Source organism: Mchenga conophoros, linkage group LG18, assembly GCF_057382185.1.
Source record: "Mchenga conophoros isolate Kocher_MC1m ecotype Shallow Benthic linkage group LG18, M_conophoros_male_GT1.1, whole genome shotgun sequence".
NCBI lineage: Eukaryota > Metazoa > Chordata > Actinopteri > Cichliformes > Cichlidae > Mchenga > Mchenga conophoros.
In genome coordinates this window covers 36,760,580-36,778,989 of record NC_140543.1, presented here as the reverse complement: position 1 = coordinate 36,778,989, position 18,410 = coordinate 36,760,580, and the positions used below count along the sequence as shown (strand labels likewise).

At 42.4% G+C, this 18,410-nt stretch overlaps 1 protein-coding gene and 1 pseudogene across 6 annotated transcripts in view; one reads left to right on the top strand and one right to left on the bottom strand.

Annotated features, from left to right (window-relative positions):
• Positions 1–382: 382 nt before the first annotated feature.
• Positions 383–6,160, bottom strand: LOC146554356 (uncharacterized; annotated as a pseudogene).
• Positions 5,496–18,410, top strand: part of LOC146554354 (NLR family CARD domain-containing protein 3-like) — a 27,850-nt gene continuing 14,935 nt past the window's right edge. For all 6 annotated transcript variants that reach the window (XM_085253153.1, XM_085253150.1, XM_085253154.1 and 3 more), the window contains exons 1-6: positions 5,496–5,568; positions 11,886–12,015; positions 12,271–12,372; positions 13,050–13,128; positions 14,332–14,533; positions 14,688–16,488. In XM_085253153.1, the coding sequence (XP_085109279.1) occupies positions 11,897–12,015; positions 12,271–12,372; positions 13,050–13,128; positions 14,332–14,533; positions 14,688–16,488 (2,303 nt within the window). In that variant the 5' untranslated portion in view covers positions 5,496–5,568; positions 11,886–11,896. The remainder of the gene's footprint in view (positions 5,569–11,885; positions 12,016–12,270; positions 12,373–13,049; positions 13,129–14,331; positions 14,534–14,687; positions 16,489–18,410) is intronic.

Below are 18,410 nucleotides of genomic sequence, written 5' to 3'. Positions count from 1 at the left end.
TGTGTTGATATTTTTGCAGAAAACTATTTATTTACACTTTTATATTTACAATCAGTTTATATTTATAGAAACAAAAGAAACATTCACAACTAGAACAAAACTGTCTTATATACAAAATCAACTGTTTCTCCCTTATTTACTGTTTTCTTCCACCATACAGCCAGCATACAACCATGCTATTAGAGGAACATCACTGGAACGTGGCCAGAACACACAAAAACAAGAACAAGACAATATATAAAAGTTCAAGTTCAGGCTCAGCTTTGCAGAGAAAACAATTGTACTCCAGTTCTGAAACCTTTCATTTGAAAACCTGTTTGCTCCTGAAGATCCTCTGGGTGTGGACCCTGCTGCTGCTGCCACAGTGACTAGTTATGCAGAGACAGAGGCATATGAGACAGAAACAGACTTAGCCATTATCACGTCTGACATGTAGTAATAACGCAGTACTTACAGCTCTGCATGTGTACTTTTACAGGTGAGATGCTCGGCATTGTGTCCTCCAGGTTTTCATCCTCATCCATCCCTGTGATGGAGGCAACAATTAGACAAATATGTACTGAATTTATATTTCATGTCAACAATGTTATTAAAATATTATTAAAACAACTTACCAAGAGGTTGTTTAGTTGGGGCGTTTGTAGTAGCAGGCGCAGACTGCTACTTCTTCCGCAGGCACTGCTGCAGCTCATGCAGCCGTGTTCCTTGACTGCAGCTCTTCCTCATGATAAGGTCTGCATAGCCGTCACCTCTGCCGTCCCAAATCTCCTTCCAGGTGCTCTTGGCTCGTGAGCCAAAGCCAACCAGCTGATCATCCTCAGAGGCTTCTGCTGCAACACTCACTCTGCTGGTCTCGTAGCTCAGAAGAGTTTTTATCTCTGCAAAGCTGAGGGCTTACTGTACAAATGAATGCAAGCTCTCCTTGCCATGCCCTTCTTCCACAGAGGTCCCTGCAGCCTCTTGCTTCTGGAGATCTTTGATCAGGTACATGGTGTCCCCGACATCATTCTCCAGAAGCCACCGGAAAGATTTCCCTTTATATTTTCCAAACTGCAGGATGTACTCTCCCTGCACTTCCTTCATGTCAGAGGCATCCCCTCCTCTCTGATAGATGACAGTCAGAGCATCGTCCTCCCTCACAGGTGCAGACTTGTCCTGAAGCTTGGGGTCATTTTTAATCCTTCGAGCTTCTTTTGACGAGTCCTGGAGAAGGTATCCAAGTGGCCCCTTGTGGAACGCCACAGAGATTTTCCCTGGATATGGCGCAACTTTCTTCTGCATCTTGACATGCAGTGAAAAAATAAACAATTATATTAAACAAAATTGATTCCAAACACAAACAAAGACATTCCAGGTTATAATCTTGCTGCTGGGTTTAGACAGCAGGATGCAGGAGAACAATAACGAGACACAATTTGAAAGAACATTGACAACATTTGTGATAAAAGTGTTTTTTACTCCAGGTATAACAAACTGTTCTGTCTGTAAATAAAAACCTTTCATGGTTGAATGATTATTGGCATATCTGCAAAATTTGTGGTAACTGCTTAGTAGTCATGGCACATAAGAATTGCTGGTAGATTCCCGCGTGGGAGCCTGGGATTGTTTAGCTAAACGGCCTAAACCGTTTCTCTATGGTAGTGCTAAACTACGGTGGCCCCTAGAGACAAAGCACGTACAAACTCAAAAACACATGCAAACTCAAAAACACAACGGAAGTGCTCCAGGACGCTAGGGGCAGTGTTGAGCTCTATTTGCAAAATAAACGGCAAGTTTGTCTGTATGGGACGGTCTAGTCTCCGTCGCGCTTCCCAGGTTGCCTAGCAACCATGATACTAACCGCTGGAAACGTGTCATACAACTTTGTTTGACAGAAATGAAGGAGAACATATTTTGTTCATTTGTTTGTTTGTTTCTACAAGAGCTTTGTGTGATTTGATAAGTATCTGAGGCTGAGACCACAGGACAGTAAAACATGATTTTTGGGCTTCATTTCTGTACTGAACAGTTATTTAAGATTAGTTAGTAAATAAGAATTAGATGTTGTTCATGAGACTAAAGTCATCTCACTTTGGTAATGTAAATATAATATGGCCAATATTATAGTTATTATATTAGTCATTATTAGCTATTACAGCAGTGAACATGAACTCTGTGTCAAATACCGGGCCCTCTGACCACCACCAGTAGGCAACGGGTGAGGTGTCTTGCCCAAGGAAACACTGGGATGATCACATTATTTGAACATTACCTAATAAGACTGATTCAGCACAGACAGTCATGTTAAATCTTCACTCAAAGACAAGTATCTTTGACAGTGCACATATGGTAAATGGCCTGTATTTATATAGCGCTTTACTAGTCCCTAAGGACCCCAAAGCGCTTTACATATCCAGTCATCCACCCATTCACGCACACATTCACACACTGGTGATGGCAGCTACATTGCAGCCACAGCCACCCTGGGGCGCACTGACAGAGGCGAGGCTGCCGGACACTGGCGCCACCGGGCCCTCTGACCACCACCAGTAGGCAACGGGTGAAGTGTCTTGCCCAAGAACACAACGACTGAGACTGTCCAAGCCGGGCCTCGAACCGGCAACCTTCCGATTACAAGGCGAACTCCCAACTCTTGAGCCACGATCGCCCTATAGGTGTATCATATATAAGAGACAAATGTTGTTCCTTCAGTATGTTGGCATTACTAAATTTGGCTCATTGCTTACATATATGTGTAAAAAGAAAATGTACAAGCTGTGATAACTGTGTCTGATAGAATGAAGAGTAGACTGATATATGAAATATTCCTTTATTGGGTGAGAAAATCATACCATGTCATAACTGCTTTAAGTCATACAGAATAGATATCAGAGCCTTAAACAGGCTGACGTCTGCTAAATGGGTCAAACTGGGCAGAAAGTCTACAAACACATAACATCCTTATAGAATATGATGTAACACTATAGATCAACTTAGCTCAGAATATATAAAGCATATAAACAGTTACAGCAATATGATGCAACACACACAGCAGCTACTGATCCAAAATACTCAAAGCTTCATAGAACTGGAACAAACATTTATTTTAGCTCCATTCTGCTGCTGATACATACTTTAGGTTTCTGAACATTAAACTTGTTGCTGCCTTTCATAGTGTGTAACTTGAAGGCCCTGAGTACTCTGAGTACTTTCTCCCACACTGGAAACACTGGGATGATCACATTATTTGAACATTACCTAATAAGACTGATTCAGCACAGACAGTTATGTTAAACTTTCCTAGCAGTCCTTCACAAACAGGGAACAGTCTGTCTATTCTCTCCATCTGTCAGCTGCTGCTGGCTCTTCCTCCTCCTCTTCCTCACACACTGCTGAGTTTGTCCTGGTGGATCATCAGGGCTGCAAAGCCTCACAGATGATGTGCAGCAGTGGGTCCCTCAGTCTGTCCTCACTCTGGACACTTGCAGTCGTCACACATGGAAATCAAATGTGTGATAAGCTGCAGGATTCAAACACAAGTGTAACTTATAAACACATGTTCATACTTTTATTCCACAATCAGAGAGAAAGAAACAGAGAGAGAGTGCAGGACAGACAGACAGGTGACAGTCTCAGGTGTACACACTGCTACACAACAGCACAAAAGAAGCAGGATTTAGTGTTTGTGTCATTACGAGTGTAAACAAGAAGAGTTCCAGATGGTGCAGTGGACACATGTGTGACTGCTGTGATTAAAGCATCTTTCTTTCAGCTTAACGAGTGAACCGTCAGCTCGTTCAAACACACGTTAAAGTCCGTTTGGCTCGACACCACCGAACAGAGGCAGCAATGTAACACAGCTAACATTAACAGTGCAGTGGATCCTGCTTGTGCCGTGATGTTCAGGACTGCAAACCGAGCAGCATCACTGACTTTCAGCTTGTTGTGTTTGTGGATATATGACTGACTTTAATTATCCACAAAATCATCACAATCTCTGTCAGATTAAGGTCGACTATATATATTTTTTTAAAGTAAAGGCTTTAAAACCAAGTTAATTCTGAAAGTACAAACATCGCTAATGTCAACTTTCCCGACATGTGGCCAACAATAATGGTTTCATGTTCTTCATTAAAAAAATATTTGCGCATTAATAAGTGACATAATATTCAGTACTTACTTCTGAAAGTTTACTCTTCCTCCGCTCCGCTTCCACTGTTTTTTTTTCGGCAAAATTATCCACACCACCACCGCACTATGAAGTCTGGGATATGTTGGGCCATGAAGGCTACACCGACCCATCCTTAAAATTCAGGGAAATTAAGGACGCATTTCAGGGCCGCATTTCGGGCAGCCTTTGAATTCGGAAAGCCTTCTCTTGTGGCTGTGAGGTAATCGGCCTTAAAATGCGGCCTTTAAGGCTGCAAACCCCAAATCCGGTCATTGGTACTTCCTGGCTTGTGTAGTTACTAGGTAACAAAAGCTCAACACTGCCCCTAGCGTCCTGGAGCACTTCCGTTGTGTTTTGGATTTTGCAAGTGTTTTGGAGTTTGTACGTGTTTTGGAATTTGCAAGTGTTTTGGATTTTGCAAGTGTTTTGGATTTTGTACGTGCTTTTTAGTTTGCAAGTGTTTTTTAGTTTGCATGTGTTTTGGAGTTTGCAAGTGTTTTGGAGTTTGCAAGTGTTTTGGAGTTTGTAAGTGTTTTGGAGTTTGTACGTGTTTTGGAGTTTGCAAGTGTTTTGGAGTTTGTACGTGCTTTGTCTCTAGGGGCCACCGTACTAAACCACTACGGGTGTAATATACTTTTGGCCACTACGGTCTTCCGGCGCTGTTGCGAGTTTGAGATGCGGCGGCACTTTTAAAAAATCTCCTCTTTTACGTTTCGGGAGAGAAAATAAGTAACTCAACGCTCGCAACACATCCCAACGCTCCTCATTCATTGATCAAAGGTAAGAAACGTCGTTTGAAATAAGAGTAAACCAACAGAATACATTTACAGGTGTATATTACAGGTAATAGGTGTGTTGCGATTGCATTTACGAAGCATCCATCGGTCAGTGGTTACACTGAAATCATGCAGTTTGTGCTTTGACCTCCAGAGGGCGACAAATCAGCACAGACAGAGAGCTCCATTCAAACTTTGCTGCCATCAGGAATAATTCTTCAAATATAATCATCAGTGTTTGAGCAGTTCTGATATCAGGGACAATCTAGACATGTGTGACAATACTGAACGTGTCACATGACACACCTTAAACATCATGTGATCCACTCTCAGTCTGCACTTTCATTCATGACTTCAACAGGTTGAAATGAGCTTTGAACAAACATCAGTTCAGTGCTGAAATATTCAAACGCTGCAGGAAGAAGAACAACAAAGTGATGACAGATGTTTGTGCTTCAAACTGGAAAACCAGCAGAAATAAATCACAGCCTGCCAGAGGTTTAGGAGTTTCTGAGGTGCACCTGAACGCAGCATAGTGTTTCAAAGCCCCTGATTGTCTTCAAACGCCGCATTAGGCTGAAAGTTTACTTTCACTTCCTGAACTTCGTGGAGTGGCGCTTGTTGTTGGTGTGTGAAGAAACTGTAAGTTTGCTTTGTTTCCTCCTTTAACAGTTTGTCTTTAGGAACTTTACTGTTTGTTCAGCTCATGTTTGAGTTCTTCACACAACAAACTGTGTGTGTTTGTATTAAAGTCAGTGTGTAATGTTTCCTGGCTAACATCAGCTGTGTGCAGCTTAGTTCAGCACAAATCTGCCGCTCCATAGTTCACGGTAACGGACTCACAGCTGGACCAACGAGGCCGAGTGTGTCCGCCACTCTGAGCTACGTTCGTGTTTGTGTGCTTGTAGTTTGTACTTTGTGAGTTCACTCAGAGGACGCAGCGTACGTGATGACGTCACAGCCCTTTACCTCCTTTACTGTCACTGTGATTAATATTTACACACCACACGAGACACCTGACAGCATGCTAACGCTAAGCTAAAGCTAAGCTAACGCTAAGCTAGCCAAGAACCCAGAGTGATGTTAGAGCTGAGTAAACACTGACCCCAGACCAGCACCGTGATAAAGTGAGCTGCTGCTGCTGAACCTGAACAGGTAACAAAGTGATGAGCAGTCAGGCTGCAGGTTTCTACCTGTTCATGTTTCCACAGTAGAATCACTTTGAAGTGTCTTTGTGCTGTTTCATCTTTGATTTGTGTTCATAAACACTCAGAGAAACATCACGTGACCTCATCAGGATCTGTGTTGGTGTGTGGGGCTGTACCTCAGCTTTAGATTATGGTGATTATGAGACAGTGTTTCAGCTCATTTTACACAGTAACATGAAAGTACTGTTATTGTTCCAACTGACGCAGTCTGACCTCCCTTTCAATCTGCAACTCCAGCTCCAACTTTTTCAGCTTTAACACCTTTTCTGTCTCTGCTTCCAACCTGCGAAGTTCCAACTCTGCCTGACGAGCTTGGGCTTTATCCTGAGCCTCAAATTGTAATTTGCGGCCGCTACTAAGTTTTAAAATTACTCATACTAATCTTTCTGGGTCACAAAACTTTTAACATATTTTCAGGCGAGAAAGTAGTTGTGTAAACATCAAATATCTGCTCGGTTTATCAAGATATCCCATATTTGCAAAAGTGCTTCGACGTTTTCAGAGGCGTCTGCTACCCACCAGCTCGACAGCTAGCCGGGAGCTCGAGGGTTACTGATGCGGCCGAGAACGGCACAACTCCCGGCACATCATTTTCAGATCACCGCGGAGTTTCGCTGCTCGGGTTAAACGTAATATATAAGTCACTTAGACAACCTAAAAATGTTATTGTTGGGCTTTTTTCAGTGTTTTGTTTGTTCGTGAGTAAATCGGTTTGGCTGAGATTAAAGTTATTAGATTAGATAAAATAAAACTTTATTAATCCCCCGGGTGGGTTCGTCCTTGGTTTTCACACAGCTGACTAAACGTCAAACAGAAAACTTATTAAACAGAAGTATGAGACAGTCGAGAATTTACGCCAGTGTCTGGTTATATTTTAGATAGCAAGAAGCAGACGGCCGAGTTTATTAAACTCCACCGAGACAGCGGTGACGCTAATCAGAACTAGACCGTCCAATTTCACGCCTTTAAACTTTAAAGGCGTGTTTGTGTGTGTGTTTATACAATTGCTATTATGTTTGCACTTTATGTGTAATGTTACTGACTGCAGAGATCAGTAAGATGTGTGTATTTTTTATTTATTAGTTTTATTTATTTAATATTATTTTTTAATTTAATGACTGTCTAGTAGTTCACAGATGTCGAAAAACTGAGTGTGGTAAAGCCACTGATTTTGTTTATGTATATTTCTGCAATCTGCACATTGTACTGACTTTCATTTTAATGTTTACACCAGGGTTCCTTGTCAGCACTTTATGCTCAGATGTTTGTAAGCTAAAAATAAACTATTGTGTATGTTCAAATATACTGTTGTGATTGAAGAAGTTAAATAAAAATGTCAGTCATCAATTCATGCATCACCTCATGTCATCATAACAGAGGTCTGTCTTCCAGGAAAGAACAGTTTAAAATTAATGTAATATAGTATTGGCCATACTATATGATGTATTGCTTAGGGTTGCAAAATTCCCGGAATTTTCAAAGATGGAAACTTTCCATGGGAATAAACGGGAATTAACGGGAATTTATGGGAATAAACTGGGAATTTTCAAAATTGAAGGTTGGCTCTTCTTAGGGAACTTAAATATAGTTGAGCAAAGTATATTTTAGCATAATATTGACAAAAACAAACAAATGCAATTCAAATACACTTGAATATCCATGCCATTCCTTAATCACATGTACAGAGCACATGCTTGCTGCATGGCTATTGAGACCACCTACTGGCACTGTGCATGCCTCCATCACATGTACACATGGACCACACTTTTGAGCCTGAAGGACAAAGAGTATTGAAGGCACACATTTGAGCCTGTGGACTTAACAAGTGAGGTAAGTTTTGATGATATTATGGGAAAATATATTCATTAAATGTTTAAATTGTGAATATCACATAAAATGTATTAGTCTCACTAAAAAAGCCCTTTGCATAGCGGCTGATCCCACACACCCAATGCAAAGCTTCTTCAAGCTGCTGCCGTCGGGGAGGAGACTGCGGAGTCTCCAGGCCAGGACCAGCAGGCTGAAGGACAGCTTCATCCATCAGGCTGTCAGGAAGCTTAACTCCCTCCCGATTCTGCCCCCTCTCCCCTCTCTCCTCCACGGTCTCACTGAACTCTGTCACACACACACAAACACACACACTCTCTGACTCACTCACTGGCCTGCACCAGTTACCAGTCACTTTGTGGAGCATTGGACTGCCATTACCTCATAAGACTTTGTTGTTACACTTTCTCTTACCGTACACTACTAAATCTCCATTTGCACTATTTGCCTATTTGCACTACTCTGCCTGGTTTACACTCAATGTCACTTACCCATTATATTGTATATTGTATAGCTTTCTTGTTATATGTAAAATTGTATTTATTTAAATTTTTACTTTTTAATTATTTTACTTGCATTTTTTAAATCACTTTTATATTTAAATATATTTAAATGTTCATTTGCTATTTATCTAGGGATTGAAGAGTAACGCAATTTCTATTCTCCGTATGTCCTGTACATGTGGAAGAATCGACAAATAAAGTTGACTTTGACTTTGACTTTGACTTGATCCTATAGATAGCAATCTGATAAGATGCTAAATAAAATGCTAGCATCTGTTAGATGCTAAATAAGCCATAGCTAGTATAACATAAAGAAGATGCTAGCTTCCTCATTTGGCTGTTTTGTTTTGAAGATCATTCCAGTTGTTTAGCTAGCCTTACTATTTATATCTGTTTATTATCATATTGCAATTGTATTATTACGATCTCTTGCATTGCATTAGCATTTTTACAAGCTCTTGTTTTATTTTACAGAAAAATGCCACATGCGCTATCTGATGTGTGGAGACATTTTACACCAGCTAATGTGCAAGGGAAACCTGTATATATGTGTAAATATTGTGATAAGACGTACGTGAAGAATGCCACAAAAATGCAGCAGCACATTGCAAAGTGCAAAAAAATTCCTCAAGGCCCAACACATGCAGCAGCCAGGAGTTCCACTCAAGGGGAAAATGAATCTGTTTCAGCTGTATCAGAGTCAGATACCCACTCATCAGCTCCTGGTCCCTCTGGCATCGGAGGATTCTTTGATTTTATGGATGACACTAGCCAGAAAAACGCAGATGAGTGTTTCGCTCGTGCAATCTATGCAACTGGCTCACCCCTGATGCTGACATCCAATGTGTACTGGAAGAGATTTTTGAATGTTCTCCGACCAGCATACATTCCCCCAACCAGACATGCATTGTCTACTCATCTACTGGATGAAGAGTTCAGTCGAGTTCAAGCAAAGGTGAAACAGACCATTGACCAAGCTGACTGTATTTCAGTCATCACTGATGGATGGTCCAATATCAGGGGACAAGGAATTATTAACTACATAATCACCACTCCTCAGCCTGTGTTCTACAAGAGTGTAGACACAAAGGAAAACAGACACACAGGCCAATACATTGCAGATGAGCTAAAAGTGATCATCAATGACCTTGGACCAGATAAAGTTTTTGCACTGGTCACTGACAACGCAGCCAACATGAAGGTTGCCTGGGCACATGTGGAGGAGACCTACCCTCATATAACTACTATTGGCTGTGCAGCCCATACACTAAATCTTCTCCTAAAAGACATAATGGCACTAAAAACAATGGACACTCTGAATAAGAGAGTGAAGCAAGTTCTGAAATATGTTAAAGGCAAACAAGTAACTTCCGCTACATTTCTGTCAAAGCAAAAGGAAAAGAACAAGAGTACTACACTGAAGCTTCCCAGCATAACGCGATGGGGTGGTGTTGTTATCATGTTTGACAGCCTTCTGGAGGGAAAGGAGTCTCTGCAAGAGATGGCCATATCCCAGTCTGTAGGCATCGACAGTGACATCAAGAAGGTCATCTTGGATGATGTGTTCTGGGAAAGAGTATCTAGCAGTCAGAAAATCCTCAAACCTATTGCAGCAGCAATAGCGAAGATAGAGGGGGATGGTGCCATCTTGTCAGATGTCCAGTGCCTTTTTGCAGAACTCAAAGAAGAAATCCAGACAATTCTGCCCACTTCCCTACTACTGAAAGCAGAGGAAACGGCTGTGGTCAAGTCATTGGAACAGCAGAGGGAGCATGCACTGGCTTCATGCAGCCAGTGCATGCAACAGCATACATGCTGGACCCCAAATATGACAAGGGCATACTTTCTGGGGAAGAGATCAACGGTGCCTATGCGGTCATTACAGCCATGTCTGACCACCTGGGTCTCGATAAAGGCAAACTTCTAGGCAGTTTGGCAAAGTATCGAACAAAGCAAGGCCTTTGGAAAGGGGATGGAATATGGCAGTCATGCCAGCACATATCTGCAGCCACCTGGTGGAAGGGACTATGTGAATCTGAGGCCCTTGCACCTGTAGCCTCCATCCTCCTCCAAATCCCACCATCATCAGCCGCCTCCGAGCGCAACTGGTCACTGTTTGGCAACACCCACACAAAGGTTCGCAACAGGCTCACAAATGTGAGAGTGGAAAAGCTGGTCGGCATTCGGGCAAACCTACGGCTCTTTGAGCCTGACACAGAGCCATCCTCAACAAGGCTGGAAAGTGACACTGAAGAGGAAGACTCAGAGTTGGATGCTGAGGAAGTGGACATGTTGTTGGATGATGATGAGGTCCAGGAAGAGTCTATTGACTGAGCAAAAATGAGAAAAGAGGATTGCTTGAAGGAAGATTTGCATGTTTAATGGGACGTTTTGGAGGATAAGTGGCATTTTTCATTTAACCTTTTGAATGGGACTTTGTGGAGATTTTTGGACAGGGGGCATTTTTGAATGAGCGGGGTTAGGGGATGGTAATATTGAACTCAACATTTCTGTTTTTATTCATCCATGAAACAAGTTATTGAAACGTGTTCTATTCTACTGTACTTACAAATAAATTGTTGAAATATCTGTTGAAAACATTTTGCATGGAGGTTTTCTTATGATTTGTTTATATTTATGCTTGGAAATAATATATTCCCAGTTAGTTCTCCTAAATTCCCATTAATTTCCATAATTCCCATTATTTCCATGGAAAGTTTCCAATATGGAATATTTCCAAAATTCCCAAGCTTAACTTACCATGGAAATTTACCAGAAACTTTTTGGAAATTTACCGGAAATTTTCCACCCCTTTGCAACCCTAGTATTGCTTGTCTTTGTTTAATAATACAGAAGACAAAGACCTTAAAAAATAATCGCATATCGCATCGCAATCGCAATATTGGGGCCAAAAATCGCAATTAGATTATTTTCCATAATCGTTCAGCCCTAGTCTTCAGCATCTCAACCAACAGCATCGACATGCTGCTCCAGATGTCTGTGCTCCAGATGTCTGTGCTCCAGATGTCTGTGCTCCAGATGTCTGTGCTCCAGATGTCTGTGCTCAAGTGATCAGACTCACAGTTTCATCCTTGAAATAAGTGTTTATATTGTTGACCCACCATTGATCATGAGCAGTGGTGGGTCAGCGACATGCTTTCTTTCCGTCTCAGGTTTAAATATCTGGGACTCTCCACCGTTTGGTTTTAAAACTGAAGAAGCTTCTCAGATGAAACGTCTTCCAGAAACTTAAAGACGTCTCTTTTCTTTCCAAGCTCCTTAGATCACATGACCTGGATGACTGAACCTACAGACATATTGACCTGGTTTCATGGTCACATGACAGGTCAGAGGTCAGCGACTGTAACTCGGTTACTCCTGTTAATGTGAACTCACTGAGTGTTTGTGGTTTACCTCTCAGACTGACTGAAGATGATGATGGAGGAAGAGGAGGACAGAGCAGAGTCTGCAGGGTCCAGCTGTCCGTCTGTGAGGAGTGACTTGTCCAAAGGCGACGTTCCAGGCTTCAGTGGTGAACCTGGAGCAACGAGGTCAGAGAGCTGAACTCACTGAGTAACAGAAATAATTCTGCACTGACATTATAATCAGTGTTGACTCTGGTTGATTGTCTGACTGTGTTTGTGAGCTGAGAGGAAATGAAAATGAGTTTGTAACAAAAATCAGTTTTGTCCAGTTTTCCTGTAAAAAGCTGAACTCTAATCTAAGAGGATGTTACTGACAGGAAACAGCTGCATTATCTGCAGTCTGTGTCATCACAGCTGCTTCAATCATGTTTGTGTCTGCAGAGGTCAGAGGTCACAGTCTGCAGGGTCCAGCTGTCCGTCTGTGAGGAGTGACCGGTCCAAAGGTGACCCTCCAGACTTCAGTGGTGAACCTGGAGCAACGAGGTCAGAGAGCTGTGATGACTCCTTTACATGTTTGTGTTTCCTGGATAAATATGACCTGAAACATCCTCAGATTGTTACAAAGATTCATTAAAAAGAAAACAATGAAAGAGAAAAGATCCAAATGTTCGACTTGGTCATTTGCTGTTTGAGGACAGTGATGCTCATATCTGTGGGGAAAGTGTGACCTGAGTGGGTTCATGTTTGTCTTTAAAGAACAGCTCTGATGCTCTTTGTGTCTGATCTGTTAAACAGTCTGAGAGGTCACACAGAGACCCAGCAGCTAAAGCCTGGATCATACTGGCTGCTGTTACTCCATCAGGACAACACTGAACCACAGTGCTGTTCATGGAAATCAGTGCAGCTTTACACTGTATCACCAAAGTACTGACTCGTCTGCCTTCACACACATGTAAACTTGAGTGACATCATATTCTGAGTCCACAGCATTTAATATGATGTCAGCCAAGAGTTCAACATATAACAGCTTAAACTGTTCTGAAAAGGTTTTTTCACAGGTTAAAAAGTGTTTACGGGATTTTTAACAGTTCTTTCAGAAGCACATACGTGAGGTCAGACACAGGGAAGCAGCAACACTGACTGAACACAGCTTTTAGAGGCTAAATTCACATTTTAATAATGAAAGTGGCTTCATGTGTGTGTCCATGGTTCATCCACAGAGTGGAGCAGCAGAGCTCAGAGGGTCCCAGTGGTCAGTCTGCCCAGCAGCATCAAACACAGCTGGACTCCATGTTTATGGTCTGTACATGTACAACAACTACTTTATTATTAATATTAATACATTTGTTTATAGGTCCCTTTCAGAACACCAAGGACTCTGTGGACTAAATGACCAAAAGAAACAAACTTTGAAATCAGACGGTGCAAATGTGATCACAGGGAAACGTTTTAAACATCGAGGCTTTAAACAGAAACCAAAGTGAAACAGTTTGTAGTCGAGATCAGTGGGAATGAAGCTGAATAACTGTTTCTTCAATAACTCTGAGAAATAAATGACAAATATGATGGAAATTAGCAGCATTAGCACTTACTAATGATGTGAGTCAACACTCTGCTGTATTCAGACGACCACATTAGGTGGTGTAATGGAAACCAGTGGATCCAGTCCAGTCGTGGCGACCTGTGGCGAGTCGATCTGAGCAGCTACTAATGGAAACGGGGCCATAGATGTGTTTGTGCTTAATAACAGTGAATCACAGGATTTTTACATTACAGTTAAAATCTCATGTTGTTTGTTAAAGTGTGCAGTTCAGGGTGTGTTACTAAAACTGTGGTTTGCTCACTTTCCAAAGACCCAGCCCCCATAAAAAGCAGCCAATCAGCTCTAAGAGTTACACACACGTGTAAACCAGAGCAGCAAATCAGGTCCAAATGTGTTGTTCACAGTGAGTGGATCATCAGTGTGCTGCTATGTTAACATCCTGCAGCAGGATGTGTTTGGTCAGCTGGTTCACATTTCCTCAGGACCTTCTTGATGTGATGTTCTTCTGCCTCCCTGGCTGCTGTGTCTGTGGGGATGGCGTTCGCTCTGTGTTGTAGCGTCCTGATGACGCCCAGTTTGTGCTCCAGTGGATGATGAGAGTCAAACCTTAAATACTGATCTGTATGTGTAAACAGAGTGAACCTTTAAGACCAGCTGTCTGTATGATCAACTCTGTCACCTATAACATCGCCAAGTTTCTGGCTTCGATCATCAACCTGTTGGTAGTTCAGCTCTGAACACCAGTGAAATGTTTCTCCCACTGAAATCGCTGCATTCATATGAACAGAATCAGCGTTTTGGGACCGTGGAGTTGTGGAGAAATTCTCAGTTAATCAGATAAAGTCAAACTTATAATTGGTGAGGAGATCGTGGATGATCTGCTTCTTGATTGTAAAGAAGTGGATGTTGTGTGGACTGAAGTTCAGAGTGGTGGGTCATTCATAAATATTCTGTTCCAGCTGCTGGAGGACAACATCATCACGTTTGTGAAGAACGAGCTGAAGAAGATCCAGAAGGCTCTGAATCCAAATAAGCCCCAGTGCTTGGAGTTTCAGAGGGAGGATGATGAGCAGAGGAGCAGCAGAGAGGCATTTGTGAAGATCACAGTGGACTTCCTGAGGAGAATGAAGCAGGAGGAGCTGGCTGACCGTCTGCAGAGACGTAAGAGGATTTCTTACTTAAGGTTTTAAGCTGTTAGATAAATGAGACACTCATGACACCAGTGTGTTCAGTCATTTCTCAGTGGGTCAGAAAATGTCGTCAGCGATTTGTAAAATATGATTGTTAAAGTTGCATTTTTATTATTATTATTCAGAACTTCAAGCTGCAGTTTGTCATCGTAACCTTAAATCCACCCTGAAGAAGAAGTTCCAGTGTGTGTTTGAGGGCATCGCTAAAGCAGGAAACCCAACCCTCCTGAATCAGATCTACACAGAGCTCTACATCACAGAGGGAGGGACTGCAGAGGTCAATGATGAACATGAGGTCAGACAGATTGAAACAGCATCCAGGAAACCAGACAGACCAGAAACAACCATCAGACAAGAAGACATCTTTAAAGCCTCACCTGGAAGAGATGAACCAATCAGAACAGTGCTGACAAAGGGAGTGGCTGGCATTGGGAAAACAGTCTTAACACAGAAATACAGCCTGGACTGGGCTGAAGACAAAGCCAACCAGGACATCCAGTTCATATTTCCATTCACTTTCAGAGAGCTGAATGTGCTGAAAGAGGAAAAGTTCAGCTTGGTGGGACTTGTTCATCACTTCTTTACTGAAACCAAAGAAGCAGGAATCTGCAGCTTTGAAGACTTCCAGGTTGTGTTCATCTTTGATGGTCTGGATGAGTGTCGACTTCCTCTGGACTTCCACAAAACTACAATCCTAACTGATCCTAGAAAGTCCACCTCAGTGGATGTGCTGCTGATAAACCTCATCAGGGGGAAACTGCTTCCCTCTGCTCACCTCTGGATAACCACACGACCTGCAGCAGCCAATCAGATCCCTCCTGATTGTGTTGACATGGTGACAGAGGTCAGAGGGTTCACTGACCCACAGAAGAAGAAGTACTTCAGGAAGAGATTCAGAGATAAGAAGCAGGCCAGCAGGATCATCTCCCACATCAAGAAAGCTCGAAGCCTCCACATCATGTGCCACATCCCAGTCTTCTGCTGGATCACTGCTACAGTTCTGGAGGATGTGCTGGAAACCAGAGAGGGAGGACAGCTGCCCAAGACCCTGACTGAGATGTACATCCACTTCCTGGTGGTTCAGGCCAAAGTGAAGAAGGTCAAGTATGATGGAGGAGCTGAGACAGATCCACACTGGAGTCCAGAGAGCAGGAAGATGATGGAGTCTCTGGGAAAACTGGCTTTTGATCAGCTGCAGAAAGGAAAGCTGATCTTCTATGAATCAGACCTGACAGAGTGTGGCATCGATATCAGAGCAGCCTCAGTGTACTCAGGAGTGTTCACACAGATCTTTAAAGAGGAGAGAGGACTGTACCAGGACAAGGTGTTCTGCTTCATCCATCTGAGTGTTCAGGAGTTTCTGGCTGCTCTTCATGTCCATCTGACCTTCATCAACTCTGGACTCAATCTGCTGGAAGAACAACAAACAACCTCCAAGAAATCTAAATTATTTAACAAACCAAAACTTCAATCTCTCCACCAGAGTGCTGTGGACAAGGCCTTACAGAGTCCAAATGGACACCTGGACTTGTTCCTCCGCTTCCTCCTGGGTCTTTCACTGCAGGCCAATCAGACTCTCCTACGGGGTCTGCTGACACAGACAGGAAGTAGCTCACAGACCAATCAGGAAACAGTCCAGTACATCAAGGAGAAGCTCAGTGAGAATCTGTCTGCAGAGAAAAGCATCAATCTGTTCCACTGTCTGAATGAACTGAATGATCGTTCTCTAGTGGAGAAGATCCAACAGTCCCTGAGATCAGGAAGTCTCTCCACAGATTATCTGTCTCCTGCTCAGTGGTCAGCTCTGGTCTTCATCTTACTGTCATCAGAAGAAGATCTGGATGTGTTTGACCTGAAGAAATACTCTGCTTCAGAGAAGGCTCTTCTGAGGCTGCTGCCAGTGATCAAAGCCTCCAACAAAGCTCTGTAAGTAAACATGTGATCAGGCTTTATTTATAACATAAACAGTATCATGTGTGATGGACCCTTAAAAACTTAAACATATTTTTTTACATGATCATCAGCACTAAATACAGTATATTATAGTTAATGTTTGATGGCAGCAGTAAATGTCAGAGTGTCTTAAACATATCTGGGTGTCAGCTTTTATCAAAGTCACGTCCAGAATCATCCTGTAAGTAAATTTCTTTATACAGCAGCTTTCACAGGTCAAAAACCACAAAGTGCTTTACAATAGAAACAGGCAATAAAAACACAGAAGATAAAAACATTAAACAGCAAACACTGAACATCATACAGCCTAAAACTAGTTAAAGGCCACTCTGAATACTAGAGTCTGAATAAATGAGTTAGTGGGACCAGTAAAAGCCTTTGACTGGAAGATCTCAGATGTGAGAAGAGCTGTAGGATTGTAGAAAGTCAGAAACATAAACTGGGACTAAAAGTAAGGACTAAAACTTTAAATAACGCCTAAAATGAACTGGTTACCAGTGTGAAGAGATTAAACTGGAGTAATGTCCAGTCTAATGTGCTGGTTAAAAGCCTCGCAGCATGATTCTGTACTGACTGAAGACGTTCAAAGACTGTGATGGAGCCGTAGGTGATCAACTCCCTCATTGCTCCTCTGGTCTTATTGCTCTGCATCAGTGCACTGCTCAGCTGAAGATGAGTTCACTTCTATATGTTACAATCTGCCTCACCAGTACAGCTCCAAGGATCTGCAGCTGCTGAATCAATTATATTCCTCGTGTTTCTTCTGGTTTCCTGTTGTTAGATCTGCATGCTTGATTGTTTTTCAATCTCTCCAATGTCGTGCACTTTGATTTCCGACTGTACACAGTCTGTGAACCATGACAATTTGTGACAGAATGCAATGATCAGTGAGGACCCGGAGGACACTGACATTTACACTGTGCAGAATGAGACTTGAGACTTTATCTCACTGCTTTGTGGACGACTGATGGAAGGACTAATCACTATATCTGCTTTAATTGAACGAATTTCCATTTCACTGGTTCAGTCTCCCAGAATCTCTCAATCATACCTTGACCTTTTCCTAGAGTAACTAACCCTCACTCACCAGGATATGAGCCAGCCTTCCCTCTCATTGCTACATACTTACAGTCTTGCCTATCACCTAGGGCTGCACGATTAATCATTAGAAAAACGCGATCTCGATTCATACTTGTGTGCGATCTCATTTCCAAATGACAACGATTTAAAAAAAAAAAACAAAAAAAAAACGACGATTGTACCGCATTTTGATCCGGGACGTAATCTGCATGAAAACAAGCGCTCACTCTTCCTGCTCAACAAATGACAAGGGCGGAGCCTTATACCACGTGATACAGAAGCTGTGCCGTGTGATGCTAAAATTAGCAGGGAAAAAACCACGGAGAGCACGTCAGGGATGACGAGAAAGTGACAGGAGAAAATCCGTCCCGGTCAACCACCCAAACATCAATAACGGGAACCTTATACAGCGCTTCCCTATACCCGTCGAACTCGCGCAGGCACAAAGAAACTACGGAGGCTATCACTTATCACCTGACCAAAGATATGGCTCCATCAACACTGTGCAAAACGAGGGATTTAGGAAAGCGATCAACACCCTAGACAAACGCTACACAGTGCCGTCCCGCAACTATTTTTCTATTGTTGCACTACCTGCTCTGTACACGCAGCGTCGAGCAACGGTGGAGACAGAATTTCAAGCAGTACAACATTTTGTTGTTTTTATGTTTATTTATTGTTTTTATGTTCAGTCTCAACTGTTACGAAGTTGATGTGCAGTTAATAAGTGCAATAAATAGGGATGGGTATCGTTTAGGTTTTATCCGATACCGGTGCCAAACCGGTACTTTTGAAACGGTGCCGGTGCTCAAACG